Below are 27,036 nucleotides of genomic sequence, written 5' to 3'. Positions count from 1 at the left end.
GGGGGAAGGGACGGGGGGGAAGGGACGGGGGGCGGAAGGGACGGAAGGGACGGGGGGGGAAGGGACGGGGGGGAAGGGACGGGGGGGGGAAGGGACGGGGGGGGAAGGGACGGGGGGAAGGGACGGGGGGGAAGGGACGGGGGGGGAAGGGATGGGGGGGGAAGGGACGGGGGGGGGAAGGGACGGGGGGAAGGGACGGGGGTGGGAAGGGACGGGGGTGGGATGGGACGGGGGGGGGAAGGGACGGGGGGGAAGGGACGGGGGGGAAGGGACGGGGGGAAGGGACGGGGGGGTGAAGGGACGGGGGGGGAAGGGACGGGGGGGAAGGGACGGGGGGGAAGGGACGGGGGGAAGGGACGGGGGGGAAGGGACGGGGGGAAGGGACGGGGGGGAAGGGACGGGGGGCAAGGGACGGGGGGGGAAGGGACGGGGGGGGAAGGGACGGGGGGGAAAGGGACGGGGGGGAAGGGACGGGGGGGGAAGGGACGGGGGGGGAAGGGACGGGGGGGGAAGGGACGGGGGGAAGGGACGGGGGGGGAAGGGACGGGGGGGGAAGGGACGGGGGGGAAGGGACGGGGGGGGGAAGGGACGGGGGGGGAAGGGACGGGGGGGAAGGGACGGGGGGGAAGGGACGGGGGGAAGGGACGGGGGGGGAAGGGACGGGGGGGAAGGGACGGGGGGAGGAAGGGACGGGGGGGGGAAGGGACGGGGGGGAAGGGACGGGGGGGAAGGGACGGGGGGAAGGGACGGGGGGAAGGGACGGGGGGGAAGGGACGGGGGGGGAAGGGACGGGGGGGAAGGGACGGGGGGAAGGAACGGGGGGGAAGGGACGGGGGTGAAGGGACGGGGGGGAAGGGACGGGGGGAAGGGACGGGTGGGAAGGGACGGGGGGGAAGGGACGGGGGGGAAGGAACGGGGGGGAAGGGACGGGGGGGAAGGAACGGGGGGGAAGGGACGGGGGGTGAAGGGACGGGGGGGAAGGGACGGGGGTGAAGGGACGGGGGGGAAGGGACGGGGGGCAAGGGACGGGGGGAAAGGGACGGGGTGGAAGGGACGGGGGGGAAGGGACTGGGGGGAAGGGACGGGGGGAAGGGACGGGGGGGAAGGGACGGGGGGCGGAAGGGACGGAAGGGACGGGGGGGGAAGGGACGGGGGGGAAGGGACGGGGGGGGAAGGGACGGGGGGGAAGGGACGGGGGGAAGGGACGGGGGGGAAGGGACGGGGGGGAAGGGACGGGGGGGAAGGGACGGGGGGGAAGGGACGGGGGGGAAAGGGACGGGGGGGGAAAGGACGGGGGGGGGAAGGGACGGGGGGGAAGGGATGGGGGGGGGCAGGGACGGAAGGGACGGGGGGGGAAGGGACGGGGGGGAAGGGACGGGGGGGGAAGGGACGGGGGGGGAAGGGACGGGGGGGAAGGGACGGGGGGGGAAGGGACGGGGGGGAAAGGGACGGGGGGGGAAAGGGACGGGGGGGAAGGGACGGGGGGAAGGGACGGGGGGGGAAGGGACGGGGGGGAAGGGACGGGGGTGGGAAGGGACAGGGGGGGGAAGGGACGGGGAGGGGAAGGGACGGGGGGGGAAGGGACGGGGGGGGAAGGGACAGGGGGGAGGAAGGGACGGGGGAAGGGACGGGGGGAAAGGGACGGGGGGGGAAAGGGACGGGGGGAAAGGGACGGGGGGGAAAAGGGACGGGGGGGAAATGGACGGGGGGGGAAAAGGGACGGGGGGGAGAAAAGGGACGGGGGGGAAGGGACGGGGGGGGAAGGGGGAAGGGAGGCCGGGGGCGGGGGGGGGTGGGAAAGGAGGCCGGGGGGGGGTGGAAGGGAGGCCGGGGGGGGTGGAAGGGAGGCCGGGGGGGGGGGGGTGGAAGGGAGGCCGGGGGGGGTGGAAGGGAGGCCGGTGGGGGGGGGGGAAGGGAGGCCGGGGGGGGGGGAAGGGAGGAAGGGAGGCCGGGGGGGGGGAAGGGAGGAAGGGAGGCCGGGGGGGGGGGAAGGGAGGCCGGGGGGGGGGGAAGGGAGGCCCGGGGGGGGGAAGGGAGGCCGGGGGGGGGGGCAAGGGAGGCCGGGGGGGCGGGCAAGGGAGGCTGGGGGGGGGGGGCAAGGGAGGCCGGGCGGGGGGGGGAAAGGGAGGCCGGGGGTGGGGGGGGGAAAGGGAGGCCGGGGGGGGGGAATGGAGGCTGGGGGGGGGGAAGGGAGGGCAGGGGGGGAAGGGAAGGGACGGGGGGGAAAGGGGCGGGGGGAAGGAAGGGGGGTGACGGGGGGGGAAAGGGGAGGGGGGGAAAGAGAGGGGGGGGGAAAGGGAGGGGGGGGAAAGGGAGAGGGGGGAAAGGGAGGGGGGAAGGGAGGGGGGGTAAGGGAGGGGGGGTAAGGGAGGGGGGGGCGGGGGCGAAGGGGGGGCGGGAAGGGGAAATGGCGGGAAGGGGTAGGGGGAGAAGGGTGCGGCAGGGGGGGAAGGGGGTGCGGGAAGGGGAAGGGGGGGCGGAAGGGGGGGGAAGGGTTGGGGGGGCCCAGGCCGAGAGCCCCGCTCTCCGAGCCCCGCCCCCCCCGGCCGAGCCGATTGCGGCTCTGAGAGACGGCCGGCGGCCGAGCCCCAACCCCCCCCCCCCCCCCCGGCCGAGCCCGATTGCGGCTCTGAGAGACGGCCAGCGGCCGAGCCCTGCCCCCCCCCGCCGAGCGCGGAACAGAGACGCCGCGTCCCACCTGCTCCTGCTGCGCACGCACCCTGACCCTCGTGGCTGACGCCGTTGCCCTGGGTAACGTGACACGGCCGGGGGGGTGGGTAGTGAGGAGCTTAGCAGAAGCGCAATCACCTAGCTCGGGCCTGGCTGGGCAAGAAAGGCGCAGGCTTTCAGGCCTAAGAAAAAAACGGGGAAAAGTAGGAAAAAGAATGTTCAGGTTAGGTTTACAAATGAGTGATTTTTTTAAAAACAATTTAATAAATTCAATTTTATTTTGGTGGAAATGTATATTTGAAAAGAAAGACGCAGAAAGCAGGAAAAAGAATGGAAGCAAGATGGCAGCGACTCACCTCAGTTCAGAACGATAAGGCCCGGCCACACACGCACCGATTGGCCCGGCGGCACACGCCAGCAACCCGGCGTACGATTGGTCGAGCTCGAGGTCACTCTGTCGCTAATGAGCGGATAATGAGATGCTAATGAGCGGAACGTTGAAGGTTTTTGGGATACCGCGGGCGCAATTTTAGCCCGGCCGAAACGTAAACACGCTTAAAACCGTCTCGGAAGCGTAAGCTTTCTTTGGAGGTAACGTGCGCGTAGGTACGCCCTGTAACTTTCGAGCGCATAGCCCGACAGACGCACACGCAATGACTGACAGAATGACAGAATGACAGAATGACAGAATGACAGACAGAAGTACCGATTTATATATATATAGATAGATTCCCTTGCCTTGTTAGTCCTCCCCAAATGTATTACCTCACATTTCTCCGGATTGAATTCCATTTGCCACTTTCTGCCCACCTGACCAGTCCATTGCTATCTTCCTGCAGTCTACAGCTTCCTTCCTCACTATCAACCACACGGCCAACTTTTGTATCATCTGCAAACTTCTTAATCATGCCCCCACATTGAAGTCTAAATCATTAATATATACCACAAAAAGCAAGGGACCTAGTACTGAGCCCTGCAGAACCCCACTGGAAACAGCCTTCCAGTCACAAAAACACCCATCAACCATTACCCTCTGCTTCCTGCCTCTGAGCCAATTTTGGATCCAACTTGCCACTTTCCCTTGGATCCCATGGGCTTTTACTTTTTTGACCAACCAGCCACGTGTGACCTTGTCAAAGGCCTTGCTAAAATCCATATACACTACATCAAATGCACTACCTTCACCGACCCTCCTTGTTACCTCCTCAAAAAATTCAATCAAGTTTGTCAGGCATGACCTTCCCTGAACAAATCCATGCTGACTGTAATTGATTAATCCGTGACTTTCTAAATGATGATTTATACTGTTCCTCAGAAATGTTTCCAATAATTTTTCCACCACCGAGGTTAGGCTGACTGGCCTGTAATTACTCGGTCTATCCCTTTCTCCATTTGTAAACAATGACACAACGTTAGCAGTCCTCCAGTCCTCTGGCACCACACCTGTAGCCAGAGAGGATTAGAAAATGATGGCCAGAGCATCCACTATTTCCTTCCTTGCTTCTCTTAGCAGTCTGGGATACATTTCATCCGGGCCTGGTGATTTATCTACTTTCAAGATTGCTAAACCCCTTAATGCTTCCTCTCTCTCTATCTTTATCCCATCTAATATTTCACACTCCTCCTCAACTACAATGCCTGCATTGTCCCTCTCTTTTGTGAAAACAGACGCAAAGTATTCACTAAGAACCATACTCACGTCTTCCACCTCCACACATAGGTAACCTTTTTGGTCACTAATAGGCCCTACTCTTTTAGTTATTCTCTTGCTCTTTATGTATTTATAAAACACCTTTGGGTTTTCCTCGATTTTACTTGCAATCATTTTCAATCCATTCCGTGTCGACAGCAACCTATCACCTAATCTTCCTAATGCTCCCATCCCCCGTCCCACCACCACCAATTCGGACCCATTTTCACAGCCACCCGACTCCCAGTGAAGACCGATCTGCCAAAATCCGCTGAAGCACCCGGTTCACAGTCAACATGAAAGTATAAATAAACACCTACGATGATTTTGGTGCCGCAGGAATCAAACGGAGCCGTGATAACGACCCAGTTCTCGTCTTTCTGATCGGCGCGGCAGCTGGGGTCAATGAGGTGAACGTCAGCAACGGAAATCCCCACGTTGGCGAGCACGCTGGACGGGAAGGTGTACACAGCGGCCTGCGGCAGGCAGGTCAACGTTGCCTGTCCTCCTTGTTCTGAGAGAATAAAATAAGATTCATATGACAGCGGTAAGTCATGTTTATTCCGGAAAACCAATGTTTTTTTTTTTTTGCACACATGGGCCCAGAAATTCGGGTCGGGGGCTTCCCGCGAGTGTAAGCCCCCGACCTGCACTTACCTACCGCGCCAGCCATTGAGCTGTGGGCCCCCGTGGAATTCCGATCCTGGGCCTGCTTCAACTGCCGGCGCGCAGTGCTTGCATATCCCAGGGGCGCAGTTAGTTCGATGCATCCCCTGGGATCATGTGGGCCATGGGGAGCCAATCGAAGCAGGGAATGCTTCATTCATAAGTTTGACAGGAAGTGCTGTCAAACTTATAAATACTATAAGCCCCAAAACATCACTAAATCTTCAAATAAATTTTTTTTTAAATTACATTTTTTAAATAAACTATAAATTACATGAAATAACTATTTTAAACAATAATTTAAATTTTTGAAAAAAATAATTTTATTTTCTAACGGGGCTAAAAATAAACTTACCTTTCTTTAAAGTATTTAAAAATAATAAACCTGTGGAAAAAATGTTTTAATTTTAATTAATTTACCACTTACCTTGTAAAAAGCAGGCCTTGCGACTGCTTTTTATATGTGTAACTTCTGGAGACTTACCTTCCCGGGAAAACCTGCAAAAAAAAGGTAAGTTCGATGCGCACGCGCTGCCTGTCCCACGCATGCGTTCGAACTCTGAACCCCTTCTTTCAGGGGAACGGAAGTGCCGATTTCCCGCGCATGCGCAGTGCATGGAGGAAACCGGCACTTCCATTGGGCTTACGGGTGAGTTCCCCATGCGTACTCACCCATGGAGACCCGAAGTTCTGGGCCATGCTTCCTATACAAAGAGGGAGCGAATACAAACATGATTCACCGGGCGGAGTTTCGGCGGAGGTTTTCCTGCTGTAAACTCGGCGGAAGAGCCGCGGAAGCCACTTCTTCGGGTTTTCCGACGAATTAGCGGCGGTAATTGGAAAGACCCCCCTCATATGCGCGAATACTGTAGGGAGCACGGTGCCGTTAGTTCTGATCGCACGGTGAACACGTGGGATCCAATCGGGAAGGGTGAAAGATCTTGGAACTATATTGTCAGGCCGAAACCTGGAAGATTTCACTCGGAGCATTTCTGGAGTCAGGGATGACTTTCACCGAGTTGGAGCATTGTGAACAGCTCTGGTCTCCATATTCCAAAAAGGATATAGAGGCACTGGAGAAGATGGTAGAAAGATTTGCAAGGATGATCCTAGAGCCGAGAGGATATATTTATCAGGAAAGGCTGAACAGGCTGGGTCTCTTTTCTCTAGAGAAAAGAGAAGGTTGATGGGTGACCTGATTGAGGTCTTGAAGATTATGAAAAGGTTATAAAGGGTGGTCGTGGAGAGAATGTTTCCACTTGTGGGGAGTCTAAAACTAGAGGTCATAGGGGAAGAAATTCGGTATCGCCTCATTTGGGGCGCAATTATCGGTCGGGCACAAAGTTCAGTGCCTGGCACTAATTATCGCCTCCGACTGCAAACTTGGCTTCTATCGCCCCTGGAGGTGATTGGAGCGCTAAATCAGGCGCTACACACCTGTCTTAAGGCACTAACACCGAGGAGCGAGGCGCTACCTCAGAGCGCTGGCGAAGCTCATGTGATGTCAGTCAGCAATGGAACACAGACACAATGGCGCCGGCCAGTTCTTAAAGGGGAGGGTCGATCTTGCTCTCCATCCACATCCTGCTCAATGCAGCCTTGAATCTCGGCCTGGAGAGACCTGTACATCAATTCTGCTGGAAAGAACAATGGAGAGACCCAGGGAAAGAGCTCAGAGTGCAGCCCCCATAGTCTCTTCTAAATCTATACAAGGAAGGTCAAATCAAAAGTGCTGCTCAGTACCCAAAACTCCTTCACACAGCGTTGAATCTCTCCAGAAGTCTCTCTCTCTCAGAATGCGTGGTGCAAAAATGTCACCGACAAAAAAAGGCAGGAAGCGGTCGCCTTTAAATAGCGCTCCCCCAGTCCCTTCCCGACTGCAAAACGCTCCCCTCAACCTGTCGTTGCTAGTGGCAGGCGGAAAGGTAGGGGGCGCCACTCAATATCCGGCCCGGGGCGCTACCGGGGCATTGCACGCTTGACTGATGTCACGATCTGCGGGCGCAGGAGATCGTGGCGGTAGTGTTTAGCGCCGCCGCAAAATGTCCGTCAATTTTGCGAGCAGCACAAACATCGCCGGGCCCGGGTGCTGGTTGCTTTGCGCCCCATTAACGCCCTCTTAGGGCGCTAACGGGAGGAGCAAACCAACCACATTTTTCCCCCCGTAAATATAAGCAAGTCACTAATAAATCCAATCGGGAATTCAGGAGAAACTTCTTTACCCAGAGAGTGGTGAGAGTGTGGAACTCGCTACCGCAGGGAGTGGTTGAGGCAAGTCGCATAAATGCATTGAAGGAGAAGCTGGATAAACACATGAGGGAGAAAGGGATAGAAGGTTGTGCTAATAGGGTGAGATGAGGAGGGGTGGGAGAAGGCTGGTGTGGAGCATAAACACCGGCACAGACCAGTTGGGCCGAATGGCCTGTTCCTGTGCTGTAGACTCGATGCAATTGGATGAGTTCCCCCACCCGGTTAACCAGCTCCCTCAGCAGATTAAATGAATGCCTGGCAATGACAATTGTACACGCTTTCTTGGGAGTGCAGGGACTGTTTAGCAGATTGGTTTTTTTCCTGTTCCCTCCTTTCTTGTATGCGTGCCTGTTCTGACGCTGACTGATCCTGTCTCCTCAACCCCGTCTGAATGTAGGCAAACAGAGCGGTGTGGAGCAATCAACTGAACGCTTCGGGTAGGAACTGACTTCAGTAGAACTATCAAGTGGGTTTGTAGCAGGCGGTCGAAGCGATAGCGCTCATGTAGCGCCGCTGCCCAAAATTAATTTCTACCCAGCAGCGTCACATAAACATGAAAATATTCTACCTCAATGGAAAATGAGTCGTTCTTGGGACACATTCCTCCAGTGAAGCAGGTGCTTTTTTGTCTGATAGATTTTTTGACTCTTAAGGGAATCGAGGAGTAAGGGAATCGGGTGGGGAAGTGGAGCCGAGCTCGAAGGCTCGAGCCAATATGGCTTCCGCCTGCTCCGATTTCTTATGTTCTTATATATTGTTTGAATTTGGCAAATATTGTTTGGATGCAAACCTAATCTCATCATAACAGAACAATGGGTTGGATTTTGCCAATGGGGAGCTTTTGGAGGCGGGGCTCCCACTTGTCGGGTTTCAGTCCCGACTCCAAGCCAACCCATGCTATTTTCCCTTGAGTGACCTTGTTAAGCCCGCCCAACGGGCTTAGCAGGCCAATTAAGGGGAAGTGGTTACAGAGAACGTCAGCGTATGAGGTTTCAATTTTTTGACAGATGAATTGTCATCATTTGACAGCTCTGTGAAGCTGTCAAACACTGACATTCTCTGTAGTTTGATGAGTTCCTTTATTCAAGACTCATCAAACCTCTTGTGAGCAGAAATTAGATGGTTGTTGCATTGGAGAATGCAGCAGCCATCTGTCATCTCTGCCGCGGAGATACGAGACTCTCTGCATACCCAACGTTTGAAGCCTGCAGGAAGAAACAAAGGTAAGTAAACATTTTCTATCACTTTCCACTTACCTCACATACTCACCTCTCCACATGGCACTTTTGCACCCCTCCGACCCCCGCAGACCCACTACTCGCCTTGGTGATGCTGGCGGGGTTCGCAAGCCTTCGGGAAGCCCGCACTTGTGTGGGTAATATGGGGATAATCCTCTTATCTGCCTGTTAACTACCTGTTAACAGGCAGTTAAGTACTGTAGCTGTAATCCCCTTCCCGCCTCCAAGGAGACGGGACTCGGCACGGGTCGGCTACCTGCCTCCTGGCAAGATGACACGGAGGCGGGTTGAGAGCAGGATGGGCACCCGCCCCCAGATTCTGCCATTTTCCCGGCAGTCCCACCTCCATACCCACCTCCCCAGGGCTGGCAAGATCATGCCCAGTGAGTTAGACTAGTGTGGGATTCCCTTTTACATGACATACACCGAACAATTGTAACTACTGTGGCCAGCGTTCAGGTAAACAAACTGCCCATAGCTCATTTGGTACAGCCTCCAATAAAGCTAGGCCACGGCCATTCCAAGGATGAAATCTGGCTCATCTCAGTCCGCAGTGGGTGCACCGCTGGTATAATTGGCCCGAATGTCCACGGATGGGATTCCAGCAATCCCAATTGAGAGTGCGCCTGCGTCAGGGGTCAGGTGAGCTCGGGCTGGTGCTGGAGGGTGACGTATCTGCGATGCTGCAGTTTACAGACACCCAGAAATACGTCTCGGAGGGTGGTGCAAGACGGGTGGCATCGGATGGTCCACCAGCTATACGCAGCGCCTGACATTTAATCCCATTGCCTCCAATGGGACTGAATATTGAGCGGCGGGTATCTTCTTCATCTTCGGCAGTCCCTTGGAACCGAGGATGACTTGCTTCCACATTAAAAATGAGTTCTCAGGTGACTGATGAGTCCAATGCGGGACCGACAGTCTCTGTCACAGGTGGGGCAGACGGTGGTTGAAGGGGTGGGTGGGAGGGGTGCTTGGGTTGATGTGCGCTCCTTGCGCTTGGCTTCCACTTGCTCCCAGTGAAGAGACTCGAGGTGTTCGGCACCTTCCTGGATGCTGGTCCTCCACTTTGTGCGGTCTTGGGCCAGGGATTCCCAGGTGTCAGTGGGGATGTTACACTTTTTCAAGGAGGCTTTGAGGGTGTCCTTGAAGCATTTCCTCTGCCCACCTGGGGCTCTCTTGCCGTGTCGGAGCTCTGAGTAGAGCGCTTGTTTTGGGAGTCTCGAATCGGGCATGCGGACAATGTGACCCATCCGTCGGAGCTGATCGAGCGTGGTCAGAGCTTCGATGCTGGGGATGTTGGCCTGAGCAAGAACACTGATGGTATAACAGGCGGGCGACGCCATACGGCCTGTTTTGCGTCACCCTCACTGTCCAGGCTCACAATCCCATGTGGTTGGTCTGCTCTCCAGTACACCGCTAGTTCGGCACTGTGGAGGAGGTCTCCCTATGCCACAGGAACCATAATATTCAGTTCAAGTGAATCAACAGCTTCAGACAGGCAAGGGACAGATTGGAGGGTAATGCAATTTTTAAAAAGCTGCTCGGTTATAACTCTAATAAAAATGCACCTCGAAAAGCATAAGTTAGTAATAGGGAGGGAGTGCCTTATCACCTCTCTCAGGAACTCGCAAAGATTTCACATTCAGTTAATTATTTATCACTATGATATGGACTAGTGCGGCCGTGCATTGTACACACTGAGATTCCACAAACAGGAATGGGATGAATGAACAATGAATCTCTCTCTGGTGGCATCGTTTAAGGGAGAATGATTGCTCAGGTCACCAGTGTTCAGAGGAATCTTCAACGTCCAGATGAACATAAAAAACGGGGCCTGATTTATTGTCCTGTTGAGGGACCAACACCTCTGATAAGGATACAAAGCTGGGTGGGAATGTAAGTTGTGAGGAGGATGCAAGGAGGCTTCAAGGGGATACAGACAGGCTAAGTGAGTGGGCAAGAACATGAATATAATGTGGAGAAATGTGAAGTTATCCACTTTGGTTGGAAAAATAGAAAAGCAGAGTATTTTTTAAAATGGTGAGAGATTGGGAAATGTTGGTGTTCAGCGGGACCTGGGTGTCCTTGTACATGAATCACTGAAAGTTAATATGCAGGTACAGCAAGCAATCTGGAAAGCAAATGGTATGTTGGCCTTTATTACAAGAGGATTTGACTATAAGAGTAAAGATGTCTTACTACAATTATATAGGGCCCTTGGTGAGACCACACCTGGAGTACTGTGTACAGTTTTGGTCTCCTTACCTAAGGAAGGATATACTTGCCATAGAGGGAGTGCAATGAAGGGTCACCAGACTGATTCCTGGGATGGGGGGATTGTCCTACGAGGAGAGATTGAGTAGACTAGGCCTGTATTCTCTAGAGTTTAGAAGAATGAAAGGTGATCTCATTGAAACATACAAAATTCTTACAGGGATTGACATGGCAGATGCAGGGAGGATGTTTCCCCTGGCTGGGGAGTCTAGAACCAGGGGTCACAGTCTCAGAATAAGAGGTCGTCCATTTAGGACTGAGATGAGGAGAAATTTCTTCACTCAGAGGCTGGTGAATCTTTGGAATTCTCTACCCCAGAGGGCTGTGCAGGCTCAGTCGTTGAGTATATTCAAGACAGAAATCGATATATTTTTGAATATTAAGGGAATCAAGGGATATGGGGATAGGGCAGGAAAGTGGAGTTGAGGCCAAGATCAGATCAGCCATGATCTCATTAAATGGCGGAGCAGGCTTGAGGGGCCGAATGGCCTACTCCTGCTCCTATTTCTTATGTTCTTTCTCATGTTCTTATAATGCAACACCCCCTTGATTTTGCACTGGATTGTCTCAGTAAATTGTGCGCTCAAGTCTTGGAGTGGATCTTGAACCCACAACCTTTTGCCTCGAGAGCTGCCAAACTGAAGCAAGTTATGAATTGAATCCCACTGCCGCAAAGTGTTCATGCAAAAAATATTTGCACATTTGGATTCTTTAAGACAATAATCTTATTACTATATTGTATGAATCGTGAAAATGGAAAGGAATCGAACCTTACCTGCGTTGACTCGTATGCTGCCCACCGAATATCCGTAGGCATCATTATACCTAATTCCATAGACGTATATCCCAAAGAACTTCGAATAATGGGAAATAACATGGCGTCCTTCAGTTTGTCCCAGGTAAACTCTTGTGGCAGTGAATTGTGAGAAGGTGGTCTTCTCTGACGGATACATGGCCAGTGGAAGTCCATCCAAAGCAATCTCATCAGAACTGGACCCAAGGGAAACGACCATGATGTAGCTGTGATACAATTCCATGGTCACAAAAATATAGTCATTGCTGAAAAAGGCGGACGGGATTACATTCAGCATATATGGGTCGAAACCGGAGACCTTTGAGTTGCGTCCTCCTGTGCACAGGTAGGTCACCAGGACTGGCTTGGACGAGTCCACCCTCATCCCCCCGCTCACAGTAACGTTAACGTGGGCACCTTTCGGAAGCACTAACTGCCGGTTCCCTTCCCCAGTGTGAATGTTCACAGCCGTCCCACCCTCGGCGGCTAGAATCGTGATGATGTCGCTCCTCTCTTTGATCAGCAAGGGGAAAATAGCGAAGGAATCGGCCCACTTCTCCACCGGGTACAGCTGTTCGGCGATGTAGCCGCAATCGCCATCGTCATCGGTAAACCAAATGCAGCTGCCCCCGGTGAACACGGCCACGGGGGTTGTAGAGACGACGCTTGTTCCTGTTAAGTCTTGGTAACTCTGGAATTGAACAGCCTGCTTTGGCTCCATGGCAAACGAGAACCTCTGTCCGTCGGAGTACTCGGTGTCATTGAACCTCAGCGAACCGGCAACAGTCACGGTGACCTCCGCACGCTCGTCTCCGTTGGCTACAGCGAACTGCTTCGTGTCAGACCCGGCCCCGTCGTAAGTGACAACGTAATAGCGCGTCCCCAGCTCGGTGACCGGCAAGCCCAACAGTGAAGCCGATAAGTACATTTTGTTGATGAGCATATAAAGGGAAATGTCTTCGTCTGCTGTAACGGTGATCGCTTTTTCTGAGAACTCGTCCAATCTCAACATGAAGGAGGAATCGAGAGTCACCACCACGGTGCTGTTTGCACCGACGACCACCGATCGATCGCAATGTGGCACCGAAACTCTGATGGATACCGCAGCCAGCCTCTCGTAGGCGACGAGATGCAATTCAAGCTGCGCACTGTTGAAGTCTTGTAGGAAAGCCACAATGAACTTTCTTCCAGAAGTAGACGGTCGTTCAAAACCTGGGTTACAAAGTTACAAAGTATTACAAGTGTTTACAGCACGGAAACAGGTCGGTGTTTATGCTCCACACGAGCCTCCTCCCACCCCTCCTCATCTCACCTTATCAGCATATCCTTCTATCCCTTTGGCCCTCCTGTGTTTATCTACCTTCCCCTATAATGCTTCTATGTTATTCGCCTCCACTACTCCTTGTGGTGGTGAGTTCCACCTTCTAACTACTCGCTGGGTAAAGACATTTCTCCTGAATTCCCTTTTGGATTTATTAGTGACTCTTTGGGATTCTCTTCCCCAGAGAGCTGTGCAGGCTGGGTCATTGAATATATTTAAGGTGGAGATAGACAGATTTTTGAATGGTAAGGGAGCCAAGGGTTATGGGGAGTGGGCAGGGAAGTGGAGTTGAGGCCAAGATCAGATCAGCCATGATCTTATTGAATGGCGGAGCAGGCTCGAGGGGCCAAATGACCAACTCCTGCTCCTACATCTTATGTTCTTATTTATGGCCCCTAGCTCTGGTCTCCCCCACAAGTGGAAATATCTTCTCTACGTCTACCCTATCAAACCTTTTTATAATGGTAAAGACCTCTATCAGGTCACCCCTCAGTCTTCTCTTTTCTAGAGAAAAGAGCCCCAGCCTGTTCAATCTTTCCTGACAGGTGTAACCTCTCAGTTCTGCTACCATTCTAGCAAATCTTTTTTGCACCTTCTCCAGTGCTTCTATGTCCTTTTTATAATATGGAGACCGGAACTGTTCACAGTGCTCCAAGTGTGGTCTAACCAAGGTATATGGGCCTAGAAATTCAGTATCACCATGTTTGGGGCGCTACAGCCGGGCGTTCGCTAAATTTAGCGCCCGGCGCAACCTAGCACCACCTTCGCCGAAATTGAGTTGCATCGCCCCAAGCAGGCGGTGCACGACTATCATAAGGCACTAAGCCGGCGAGCCGAGGCGCTACCACCGAGGGCGGGCGCAGCGCAGGTGCGGCGAGTTATCGATTGCAGGCAGACACGCTGGCGCCGGTCTGCTCTTAAAGGGGGAGGGTCGATTTGGTTTGCAGCCACGCCCTGCACACTGCAGCCCTGAATCTAGGCCTGGACAGACCTGCTTCGACAACGCTATGCCCACGACCATGGAGGAGGCTAGGGAGCGAGCGCAGTGCTTCAGTGAGGGTGCCCTGAAGCTTCTGGTTGGCACAGTGGAGTGCAGGTGACCTATCCTCTTTCCTGACAGTGGCAGGAGGCCACTGCCCAGCGAATATAGAAAAGCTTGGAGGGAGGTGGCACACAGAGTGACCTCCAGCAGCATGGTCCCCAGGACACCAACGCAATGTAGAAAGAAGTTCAACGACCTCACTCGGGTTGTCAGGGTGAGTACCCTTTCCAGTATCCTCTTCATCCCTGCATATGCACCTCACTTTATGGCCAAAGGGTCCTGAAAGCCCCAATGCCCAGCCCTCATCCAACACCTATGGGACTCTCATGAAAATCACATGCACAATCACCACTGTCAGGGCTATTCGACCATGGGAGGCAGTGCAGGCAAGATGAGGGCTTGACACTGTCAGGGCTATTTGACCATGGGAGGCAGTGCAGGCAAGATGAGGGCTTGACACTGTCAGGGTTATTCGACCATGGGAGGCAGTGCAGGCAAGATGAGGGCTTGACACTGTCAGGGCTATTTGACCATGGGAGGCAGTGCAGGCAAGATGAGGGCTTGACACTGTCAGGGCCATTCCACCATGGGAGGCAGTGCAGGCAAGATCAGGGCTTCACACTGTACGCAGAGCCCATCCTTTCTCTTGCAGGGCAAGCTGGCCCACAATAGGAGGCAGCAGCAACGGACCGGGGGAAGCCATGCTGAACTTAAAGACCTCAGTGACCTGGAGCAGTGAGTGGAGCGGATCATAGCAGGTTGGCTGATTGGTCCCGTCGCCACTGGAGATGCCGACCCCATTCTGGACAGCAATGGTAAGGTCATCACCTTTTTGATCTCTCTCTTTCCACTTGTGCCTCACACCAGCATCCTTTGCCACTCTCGAACCAATGCAGTGCGTAGCAGCACTCATGCCTCCCTCGCTGCCACCCTGTCTTCACTCTAAAGCAAATCTTGTGCCTCCCTGCTTTCAGATGCTGATTCACCAGGTGAGGAGGCGGGCCCTCAAGCTGGCACTGTGAGTGAATTGGAAGGGGAGGAGGAGGAAGAGGAAGCCGGACCATCAGTGCCACCCTCAGCCGAGGCAGCCCATGGCCATGATGGGGACACGTCTTCCCTGGAGGGGAGCAGGGGGGAAGGGTCTGAGGAGGGTGGAGTTCCGAGGCCCAGCGGGCTGCAGCAACGCGGGAGAGGTAGGGAAGCTCAGCGGCCTTCTCCCCGGAGGGTGAGTGTGGCCTCCAGTCCTGCTACAGTGAGCGCAGAGGAGGTGCGGCTCCTTGTTAAAATGGGCGCCCAGGCTGAGCGCAGGCACATTGAGCTCATGGCTGCAGTGGCAAGGATGCCTCACTGCATAGAGTCACTGGCAAGGAGTGTCCAGGAATTCGAGGCAGCACAGGCCAGGAGTCAGCGGGAAGCTGCTGCATCACAGGCCAGGAGTCTGCAGGACTTTGGGGCAGCACAGGCCAGGAGTCAGCAGGACGTCGCTGCATCACATGCGGCTTCCAGCCAAGTGCTTAGTCGTGCCATGCAGTCACTGGCTGGTCTGATGCAGACACAGATCAGGGCCACGTGAGCACTAACTGCTGCCACCCTCACTGGATCGGCCAGGAATCACTGGGGCCCTCACTGCGCCGCAGCAGCCCAGCAGTCTGTCCTTCAGCAGATTGCTGCGCATGCTTCAGTGCTGGCCCGTGCGAGTGCCAGTGTCTCATCCGACCAGGGAGTGCCTGTGCTCTGTCAGGTTGGCAGCATTCCAGCACTCCTCCACTGCAGCTGCCACCACCCGTAGGACAGACTGCTGCCGCCCAAGCAGAGTTGGAGCAGTCAGCAGCCGGGCCCTCCAGGCCCAGAGCTGGTCCAGGCCATCCCCCAAGGACATCTGCCGACTCACTATCTGACCCTCAGCAGCCTTCCCCCAGCCTTGCTGCAGCCACTGGGGTCCCATTGCGGAGGAGCTGCAGGGCGGGAAGGGACCAATCCCATAAGCGAGACAAATCACCCTCGCAGGCCGAAAAGTAGGAGGTGTGGCAAAATGTTGTGTTTATTTTTTATGAAGGCCAAGGATGTTGTGTTTGTTTTTTATGAAGGCCGATGATGTTGTGTTTGTTTTTTATGAAGGCCGACGATGTTGTGTTTGTTTTTTATGAAGGCCAAGGATGTTGTTTTTGTTTTTCATGAAGGCCGAGGATCATGGTCATTTTTGTTTAACTGTTTTGTTCATTGTCTCCAGGTTGTGAGAGCCAGTTATGTGTCTGACTGTTTTTTGGGGGGTTTCTCTGTATTTGTTTGTCATGCGGGAAGGGCCCAGAGTTTGTTAAATAAAAAATTGTCTTTATTCAGATTGTGCATGTTTCCACTTTGAACTATTTGTTGCCTTAACCGCCTCCGGGTTTGCGGAGCGGCTCCATCCATGTTCTTTCAATGGCACAAGCCATTCCCTCAGAGGGGGCCTAGAACCGACTTGCAATAAGCCGCCGACGGACGGCTCTTGCACTTTGTGCCTCCCTCCCATCTTGGTGCTCCTCCTCCTCCTCCTCCTCTGGTGGTGCTCCAATGTCTGGTGGCAGTGGCTGAGTCCTGAGGATAGCCAGGTTGTGCAGCATGCAGCACACTACAACGAAATGGGAGACTCGCTCAGGCAAGTACTGTAGGGCTCCCCCGGAATGGTCCAGACAGCGGAACCGTTGCTTCAGCACGCTGATCGTGTGCTCAATGATGTTCCTGGTCGCTTGATGGCCGTCATTGTATCGTTCTTCAGCAGAGGTGGTGGGCGCACGGAGCGGGGTCATCAGCCAGGTGCACAAAGGATAGCCCTTGTCCCCAAGAAGCCAGCATCCTGGGTGAGCCGGGGCTTCAAAAATATCTGCCACTGAAATCTGGCGCAGGATGAAGGCGTCGTGGCTGCTGCCTGGAAAGCGGGCATTGACAGCTAGTATGAGCTGCCTGTGGTCACACACCAACTGCACATTCAGCGAATGGTACCCTTCCAGTTGCAGTAATCCTCAGCATTCTCTAGAGGCACCCACAAAGCCACATGCTTGCAGTCAATGGCACCCTGCACCATGGGGAAGGAAATCCCAATTCTTGCAAATCCCATTGCACGCTCTTGCTGCTTGTCCAGGGTCATGGGGAAGGAAATGTACTGACGTCTCCTTCTGAAGAGGACATTCGTGACCTGGCAGATGCAGCAATGCACCGCGAACTGGGAGATATTGGCAATGTCCCCAGTAGCGGATTGGAAGGAGCCGGTGGCCTACAGGTTGAGAGTCACTGTCACCTTCACTGCCACCGACAGAGACGTCCTGCTCCTCAGCTGAGGCTGCAGATCTCTCTGAAGCAGGTGGCAGATCTCAGTGACCACCTCCCTTCTGAATCGAAGCCTCCGAATGCACTGCTCCTCAGACATGTTGAGGTAGGAGAAGTGCTGGCGGTATACCCTGGGAGGGTAAGGCCTCCTGTGCCGATGCCTGTTGGCCCTTCTCCGTCTGGCCATGATTGCACTCTCTCTCGGCGTCTCTGAGCCCTTTCAATGCAATGCAGAAACCCAACGTTTCCACCCATTGCAGCCCCCAATATATGTGGCCACTCAAGGCTATGGCACTGAAAAATTTATCCAACTGCAAAGCTCTGGCCTGAAGCCAGAAGTACCTGTGCGAGCGCTGAGTCAAAGCAGAAAGCTCTCTCCCTTTGTCTCTTTCCAAATCTCTCTCTCACACAGAAGGAGTGGTCCAAAATGGCTACCACAAAGAATGCAGGAAGAGTCCCCTTTAAATAGCGCCCCCACAGCGACTGGGAACCATTCCACTCAACCAGTCGCTGCGAGCGCCAGGTGGAAAGAAGGGGGGCGCCACTGAAGTTCCGGTTCAGGGCGCACCAAGGGCGTTGCACCATGAAATTACATCAGGATCTGCGCGCGCAGCTGAGCGGGTGTTGCGGTTTTGCGCCGCCGCTAAATCTTCACTCAAGTTCGCGAGAGGTGCAGATCGCGCCACGCCCGGGCGCTAGCGGCTTCACGCCCCACTTATCGCCAACTGAATTTCTAGGCCATGGAGTCCATAACTGTGTACAGTACTCCAAGTGTGGTCTAACCAAGGTATATGGGGACCGGAACTGTTCACAGTACGCCAAGTGTGGCCTAACCAAGCTATATGGGGACCGGAACTGTACACAGTACGCCAAGTGTGGCCTGACCAAGGTATATGGAGACCGGAACTGTACACAGTGCTCCAAGTGTGGTCTAACCAAGGTATATTGAGACCAGAACTGTGCACGGTGCTCCAAGTGTGGTCTAACCAAGGTTCTATATAAGTTTAACATAACTTCTCTGCTTTTCAATTCTATCCCTCTGGAAATGAACCCCATTGCTTTGTTTTCTTTTTTGTAGCCTTATTATCCTGCGTCCCTACTTTTAGTGATCTGTGTAACTGTACCCCCAGATCGCTCTGCTCCTCTACTCCATTTAGACACTCATTTTCCAAAAGAGTATGTGGCCTCCTTATTCCTCCTACCAAAATGTACTGCTGTGTTTTAAACAATAATTATAAATTATGTTCTTTATTGAGACACCTCAGTGGAGATGAGATCGAATATTGCAGCGACCACTGAGATTGAAATTATTAGGAGTGGAAACGAGTTGAAGGAAGAAAAATGAAGAAGCGGCTAAATGGCGCTAAACTTGGGCTTTAGCACATTCCAAAGAGAGTTGAATCATGGGAAATAATATGGCGTCCTCCAACTTGACCCCGGAAACTCTTGTGACCTCAGTAATATATATATAGATTAGTTAGAACTGGGTAAAGGGAACACTGTCAACATTTTCTGACTGTAAAAGACTGTAAGAAGACATAGACGGGTTAGCGGAATGGGCGGGATGGTGGTAGATGCAGTTCAATGTGGATAAATGTGAGGTAATACATAGATAAACAGGGGATAAAGAAAGAAAGAAAGACTTACATTTATATAGCGCCTTTCACGACTACTGGTTGTCCCAAAGCGCTTTACAGCCAATTAAGTACAATTGAAGTGTAGTCACTGTTGTAATGTGGGAATTGTGGCAGCCAATTTGCGCACAGCAAGCTCCCACAAACAGCAATGTGATAACGACCAGATCATCTGTTCTAGTGATGTTGGTTGAGGGATAAATATTGGCCCAGGACACCGGGGAGAACTCCCCTGCTCTTCTTCAAAATAGTGCCATGGGGATCTTTTAAGTCCACCTGAGAGGGCAGATGGGGCCTCGGTTTAACGTCTCATCCGAAAGACGGCACTTTCGACAGTGCAGCGCTCCCTCAGCACTGCACTGGAGTGTCAGCCTAGATTTTTGTGCTCAAGTCTCTGGAGTGTGACTTGAACCCACAACCTTCTGACTCAGATAAGAGTAGGCACTCAATGGAAAGATACTCAAGGGTATATAGATGATCAGAGAAACTTAGAGGGATCAAAACATAATTACCTGAAAGTGTAAATACACTTAGGCAAATCCATAAAAAGACTAATACAATTTTGGGTTTTATGAATAGGGGCATTGAGTACAAGTGCAATGAAGTAATGATGAATTTGAATAAAACATTGATTAGGTCACAGTTAGAGAACTGCATGCAGTTTTGGGTGGCCTATTATAGAAATGACATCAAAGGCATAGAGGGTGCACAATAGTAAATTCACCAGGATGGTCCCAGGGCTGGGTAACTATAGATATGAGGAGAGACTTTGGCTTATCTCAGAGAAGGCTAAGAGGAGATTTAATAGATTTTTTTTAATTATGAAGAGTTTTGATAGAATGAATAGGGAGGTATTATTTCCTTTGGTTGAGGAGTTGGTTAAAAGGGAGCCAGCAATATAACATTATCACTAAGAGAAAGAGAAAAGAGGTTAGGAGAAATGTCTTCACATGGAGGGTTGTTGGAGCATGGAATGTTTGGCCACAGGGAATGGTTGAGACTGGGACCATTGCATCTTTTCAGGGAACATTGGACACATATTTGTAGCAGAGATAGATACTAGGCCACTCAGAGAGAGCAAGGCAGTAGGATTAGTTTAGGATTGCTCTAACAAAGAGCCAGCACTGACATAAGGGCTGAATGGCCTCCTTTGTGCTGTAAACATCTGTGGTTCGATGGTTAGATGGAGGGGAAGAGGTTTCAATTTTGCAGTAAATACCCAAACGGACCAAATTTACTATATCATGGTGCATAGAGACCAGAGGAATGTATTTCCCATGGGATAGCGGAGTTTGTCTTCAAATTCAACAGAGGTTTTCCATCTGACTGCCTCGCCCAGATCCATGAGATTGGAGCGCAAGGACATTGGGTGGGCAGAACTTTGATAGGCTTCATGATTTTTCTTCTCGCACAGAGCAGTAAAGCAAGCAAGGCAACGTGCTGTCAATATACATATTAAACCATGGGAACAACCTCGTTCGCAGTTGTCACAGTCACTGCCAGTGGGTTAAAATGAGCACCTTCAAGTGGCTGGTTCCGATGCCTGTGAACTGGACGTTGCCATGGCAGGCACAACAACAACTTGCATTTATACAGCGCCTTTAAGGTAGTAAAACATCCCAAGGCGCTTCACAGGAGCGTAATTGGTCAGAATTTGACACCAGGCCACGTAAAGACATGTTAGGGCAGATGACCAAAAGCTTGGTCTCAGATGTAGGCTGTAAGGAGCATTCTGAAGAAGGAAAGAGAGGGGGAGAGGTTTAGGGGGGGAATTCCAGAGCTTAGGGCCTAGACAGCTGAAGGCACGGCCGGCAATAGTGGAGAGTTGGAAATCAGGGATGCGCAAGAGGCCAGAATTGGAGGAGCGCAGAGCTCTCGGGGGTTTGTGGGGCTGGAGGAGATTACAGTGATAGGGAGGGGGCGAGGGCCATGGAGGGATTTGAAAACAAGGATGAGAACTTTAAAATCGAGGCGTTGCTGGACCAAGAGCCAATGTAGGTCAATGTAGGGGTGATGGGTGAACTTCCCAGGGTACTTAAGGAAGTGGCCCTGGAAATAGTAGATGCATTACTGGTCATCTTCCAGAACTCGATAGACTCTGGAACAGTACCCATGGATTGGAGGGTAGCTAATGTTACCCCACTATTCAAAAAAGGTGGTCGAGAAAAAGCGGGGAATTATAGACCGGTAAGCCTGACATCGGTAGTGGGGAAAATGCTAGAATCTATTATAAAAGATGTAATAGCAGAGCACTTGGTAAGCAGTGACAGGATCGGACAAAGTCAACATGGATTTACAAAAGGTAAATCATGCTTGACTAATCTACTGGAATTTTTTGAGGATGTAACTGGTAAAATAGATAAGGGAGAACCAGTGGATGTGGTGTATTTGGACTTTCAGAAGGCTTTCGATAAGGTCCCGCATAAGAGATTAGCGTGCAAAATTAAGGCACATGGGATTGGGGGCAAGGTATTGACTTGGATAGAGAACTGGTTGGCGGACAGAAAGCAAAGAGTTGGAATAAACGGGTCATTTTCCGAGTGGCAGGCAGTGACTAGTGGGGTACCGCAAGGATCGGTCCTAGGACCCCAGCTGTTCACAATATATATTAATGATCTGGACGAGGGAATTGGATGTAATATCTCCAAGTTTGCAGACGACACAAAGCTGGGTGGGAGGGTAAGCTGTGAGGAGGATGTCGTGAAACTCCAGTACGATCTGGACAGATTGGGTGATTGGGCAGAAACATGGCAAATGCACTATAATGTGGATAAATGTGAGGTTATCCACTTTGGTGGCAAAAACAGGAAGGCAGATTATTATTTGAATGGCAATAGATTGGGAGAAGGGGAAGTACAAAGAGACCTGGGTGTTCTTGTGCACCAGTCGCTGAAGGTAAGCATGCAGGTGCAGCAGGCGGTTAAGAAGGCAAATGGTATGTTGGCCTTCGTAGCAAGAGGGTTCGAGTACAGGAACAAGGATGTCTTGCTACAGTTGTACAGGGCCTTGGTGAGACCGCACCTTGAGTACTGTGTGCAGTTTTGGTCACCTTACCTGAGGAAGGACTTTCTTGCCATGGAAGGAGTGCAGCGAAGATTCACCAGGCTGATACCTGGGATGGCAGGAATGACGTATGAGGAGAGATTGTGTCGATTGGGCTTATACTCACTGGAGTTTAGAAGATTGAGAGGGGATCTCATCGAAACCTATAAAATTCTGTCAGGCCTGGACAGACTAGATGCAGGAAGGATGTTTATGATGGCCGGGGAATCCAGAACCAGAGGTTATAGTCTAAGGATAAGGGGTAAGCCATTTAGGACTGAAATGAGGAGGAATTTCTTCACCCAGAGAGTGGTGAACCTGTGGAATTCTCTACCACAGAGGGCGGTGGAGGCCAGTTCATTAAATATATTCAAGAAGGAGTTGGATATATTTCTTAAGGCTAAAGGTATCAAGGGATATGGGGAGAAGGCAGGGACAGGGTACTGAATTTGGATGATCAGCCATGATCACATTGAATGGCGGAGCAGGCTTGCAGGGCCGAATGGCCTACTCCTGCTCCTATCTTCTATGTTTCTATGTTTAACGGGACTTGGTGCGAGTTAGGATACGGGCAGCCGAGTTTTGGATAATCTTAAGTTTCTGGAAGGTGGAAGGCCAGCCTGGAGATCATTGGAATAGTTGAGTCTGGAGTGAACAAAGGAAGAAAAAGCGACTACCGCACCTTTGTGACATATGATAGAAGATTACCCGGGTAATCTCGGTTGGTGCATATTTCAGTAAAATAATTAACTGCAACTCCAGTTTAAATAGAAGAATCAGCATCTTTGTTTTAGTAAGTCTTAACCTGCAGCAACCCCAGTGACAGAAGGAATAAACCCTGACGGAGGGAGTCCGTGAGCTCAGGCAGGAAAATAGTTATTAACACTGAACAGAGAAGATATTTAAAGTAAATTGAGTTGAGATCTGTCCTCACCATTGCAGCCGATCACCGAGTAAAAGAGCAAGATGTACAAACACTTCACGGGCCCAGGAACATCCATTTCCACCAGTGCCTCTGATCCTCTGAACATCCAGCCCAATTAAACCTTTATTTATACTGCGTGCTATCAGAAATAGTCAGCAATACACTGTAAGGAACATCTGTTTCTGACAGGTTGGACAAACGACATTAATATTATAATCTATCCAGTTACATCGAATCTTAATGACGTGAATTCTGAATGTGTTCACTGGCTGGCGGTGCAGAGCCCCGTGTGTGCTGAGGGATCGGTGTCTTTAGATCCGCGCACATTCTGGTCGGTTGGAACCGACCGCCCGAATCCAGAGTCGCTTCACTGCAGGCTCACAGAACGTGTCAAACGTCAATGCGATGGGTCTCACTGGCCAATATTTCTCCCTCAACCCGCACCACTAAAATAACAGATTATCTGGCCATTATCTCATTGCTCTCTGTGGGAGCTTGCTGTGCACAAATTGGCTGCCGTGTTTCCTACATTACAACAGTGACCACACTTCAGTAAGTGCTTCAATGTCTATAATGCACTTGGGACGTCCCGAGGTGGTGAAAGGCGCTATATGAAGGCAAGTCTTTCTTTCTTCTCTCTTTCTTTCCGTCTTTCTTTCTCTTTCTTTCTCTCTTTTCTCTCTCTCTTTCTCTCACTTTTTCTCTCTCTTTCTTTCTTTCTTTCTCTCGCTTTCTCTCTCTTTCCTTTTTTCTTTCTCTCTTTCCCTCTTTCCTTCTTTCTTTCTTTCTCTATCATTCTCTGTCTCTCTTTCCCTCTTTCCTTCTTTCTGTCTTTCTTTCTCTTTCTTTTGCTTTCTTTCTCTCTCTCTCGCTCTTTCTCTCTCTTTCTCTCATTCTCTCTTTCTATCTTTCTTTTTCTCTCTTTCTCTCTCCTTTATTTCTATCTTTCTTTCTTTCTTGCTCTTTCTTTCTCTCTTTCTACCTTTCTCCCTCTTTCCTTCTTTCTTTCTATCTTTTTCTCTTTTTTTCTTTCTCTCGTTCTTTCTTTTTTCCCTCTTTCCTTCTTTCTTTCCTTCTTTCTTCCTCTCTTTCTGAAAGCGGCAGCTATGGGGGGGAGCAGGTAGATGAGCTCAACCCATCTGAAACTGTTTGTGATTCATTCCATCTGAGTGAAAGGCTGAGCTGTTTCGAACGGTTCCCTCTTGTGAAACACCGACCCAGGTGAAGTTCCTTTGAGTCATGTGGTGATTTATCCACTCAACTCAGAGCTCGTTCTGGTTGATACAAGTTCGGGGCTTTATATTTTAAATGGTGCCTTGCTTGCTGTTGGAAAATGTGTGAAATCCTGATCTTCTGCCTGTCCGGTGACTGCCAGTGCCAGCGATTCTTGGCACTCACTGAGATTAATGTGGTTTCCAGGGACACAAAGTGCAATAACCACAGGGCTGCCAATCTCACACCTGTAAGAATTCTCACTGGTGGTTGTACCGGCCGGACAGTTACAAGGTCAAAGCCTGAAGTTCATTTGAAGGATTGGATTAATTCTCGGAGTACCTGGTATCACCAGGTGTATAAGTTCCATTCCATACCAGTGACGCAAGTCAAACAGCATTGTTCTCGATATAGGAAGACGCAGTTTCAGCAACAACCGGAGAACCATGGGCATGGGCGGGCGTGGGCTGTCCTATAATTAAGGAAAGCCAGCACGGATTTGTTAAAGGCAAATCATGTTTAACCAACTTGATCACGTTTTTTGATGAGGGCAATGCAGTTGATGTGGTGTTCGTGGATTTCCAAAAGGTGTTCAACAAAGTGCCACATCCTCGCCAGAAAAGTTAAAGCCCATAGAATAAAAGGGACAGTGGCAGCATGAATATGGAATTGGCTAAGTGATTGGAAACAGAGAGTAGTGGTGAATGGTTGTTTATCAGACTGGAGGAAGGTATACTGTGGTGTTCCCCAGGGGTCGGTTCTAGGACCACTGCTTTTCTTGATGTATATTAATGACTTGGACGTGGGTGCACAGGGCACAATTTCAAAATTTGCAGATGACTCAAAACTTGGAAGTATAGTGAACAGTGAGGAGGAGAGTGATAGACTTCAGGAAGACATAGACAGGCTGGTGTAATGGGTGGACACGTGGCAGATGAAATTTAACTCAGAAAAGTGTAAAGTGATACATTTTGGTAGAAAGAATGAGGAGAGGACATATAAACTAAATGGTACAATCCTAAAGGGGGTGCATGAACAGAGAGACCTGGGGGTATATGTGCATAAATCATTGAAGGTGGCATGGCAGGTTGAGAAAGCAGTTAAAAAGGCTTACAGGATCCTGGGCTTCATAAATAGAGGTATAGAATACAAAAGTGTGGAAATTATGAGTAACCTTTATAAAACACTGGTTCGGCCCCAACTGGAGTACTGTGTCCAATTCTGGGCACCACACTTTAGGAAGGATGTGACGACCTTAGAGAAGGTGCAGAAAAGATTTACGAGAATGATTCCAGGGATGAGGGACTTCAGTTACATTGATAGACTGGAGAAGCTGGGGTTGTTCTCCTTGGAGCAGAGAAGATTGAGAGGAGATTTGATTGAGGTGTTCAAAATCATGAGGGGTCTGGACAGAGTAGATAGAGAGAAACTGTTCCCATTGGCAGAAGGGTCGAGAACCAGAGGACCCAGATTTAAGGTGATTGGCAAAAGAACCAAAGGCGACATGAGGAAACACTTTTTTAGGCAGCGAGTGGTTAGGATCTGGAATGCACTGCCTGAGGAGGTGGTGGAGGCAGATTCAATCACAGCTTTCAAAAGGGAGTTGGATAAGTATCTGAAGGAAAGAAATTGGCAGGGCTATGGGGAAAGGACGGGGGAGTGGGACTAGCTGAGAGTCGGCACGGGCTCGCCGGGCCCAATGGCCTTCTTCCATGCTGTAACCATTCTATGAAAAATACCGAGCCTGCTGAAGAGGGGAAATGATTCTTTTGCTCCACCTGTTCATGGACAGTGCTGAGAACAGCTCCGCGAATTTCTCCTTATGCGGCAGAGCAGGAGTGTCGGAAAAAACTCGCAAGACGAAATACTGCTGAACAACCAGAGGCAAATGCAGAATAAGCTTCAACTATTCTGACTTGCTTCAATGGAGCTTGTGCCCCGAGAAAGGATCTGCTGGCATCCACTCTCCAAACACTGCAAAGCCGTGAGATGAAAGGTAAGAGAATAATATGGAGAATGTCATCAGCAGACAGAGAAATCTTGGGGTGCAGTTTTCTTGGTCCTGGGACTGTTGGATTGTCTGGGTGCTGCGCATGTAGGAAAATCGGGCGGGGATGAGCTCATGCCTGTAAGGGACCCCCGGCTGATTCACTGTGCAGTGGGTGGAAAGACATCACAGCTTGGCATGGGGGTTGTGGGACATTGGATAATGGAGTGAAGAAGGGGAAGGTGTTAGTGCTCATCGTGGAGGTGCGGGAGCTACGAGACGCTAGAAGGAATGGGGGGGAGGGGGGGAGATGTGAGATTTGCAAGGATGATCCTAAAACTGGGAGGATATACTTATCAGGAAAGGCTGAAGAGGCTAGGTCTCCTTATCTAGAAAAAAGAGGTCGATGGGTGACCTGATAGAGGTCTTTAAGATTATGAAAAGGTTATAAACAGTGGTCATGGAGAAAATGTTTCCACTTGTGGGGGAGTCTAAAACTAGAGGTCACAAATATAAGCTAGTCACTAATAAATCCAATAGGGAATTCAGGAGGAACTTCTTTACCCAGAGTGAGAGTGTGGAACTCACTACCACAGGGAGTGGTTGAGGCAAATCGTGTAGATACATTTAAGGGGAAGCTGGATAAACATATGAGGGAGAAAGGAATAGAAAGTTGTGCTAATAGGGTTAGACAAAGAGGAGTGGGAGGAGGCTTGTGTGGAGCACAAACACCGTCACAGACAAGTTGGGCCCAGTGGCCTGTTCCTGTGCTGTGGACTCGATGTAATTCGATGAGTTGTCCCACCGGGTTAACCGATGCGAGTACATTGTCACCATTCTCATCATCGTCTCACCGCTGGATGTTCTACTTCATCCAACGATGACCCCATTAGTTGGAGTCGCAGGGCCGTAGAGCAGCTGATTGCCTCTCCAGAACCTCTCATATTAGACGGCAAACCAGGGCTCTCCAAGTCTAACATTCT

The 27,036-nt window shown here is 51.5% G+C and overlaps 1 protein-coding gene across 1 annotated transcript in view; it reads right to left on the bottom strand.

The window, feature by feature from the left end:
• The window catches only part of LOC147095692 (uncharacterized), a 44,853-nt gene extending 17,856 nt beyond the window's left edge, over nt 1–26,997 (bottom strand). Inside the window, exons 1-4 of the mRNA XM_085973692.1 lie at nt 26,908–26,997; nt 24,409–24,538; nt 11,567–12,796; nt 4,681–4,874 (exon numbers count right to left, since the gene is read on the bottom strand). Coding sequence (XP_085829818.1) covers nt 4,681–4,874; nt 11,567–12,796; nt 24,409–24,538; nt 26,908–26,997 — 1,644 coding nt within the window. The remainder of the gene's footprint in view (nt 1–4,680; nt 4,875–11,566; nt 12,797–24,408; nt 24,539–26,907) is intronic.
• Between the last annotated feature and the right edge of the window lie 39 nt (nt 26,998–27,036).

The sequence above is a fragment of the Somniosus microcephalus genome, unplaced genomic scaffold (genome assembly GCF_052327205.1).
Source record: "Somniosus microcephalus isolate GS21.2 unplaced genomic scaffold, FLI_Smic_1.0 unresolved_chr1, whole genome shotgun sequence".
Taxonomy (NCBI): Eukaryota; Metazoa; Chordata; class Chondrichthyes; order Squaliformes; family Somniosidae; genus Somniosus; species Somniosus microcephalus.
The sequence above is the reverse complement of the archived record's forward strand: the minus strand, read 5'-3'. Positions and strand labels throughout refer to the sequence as shown.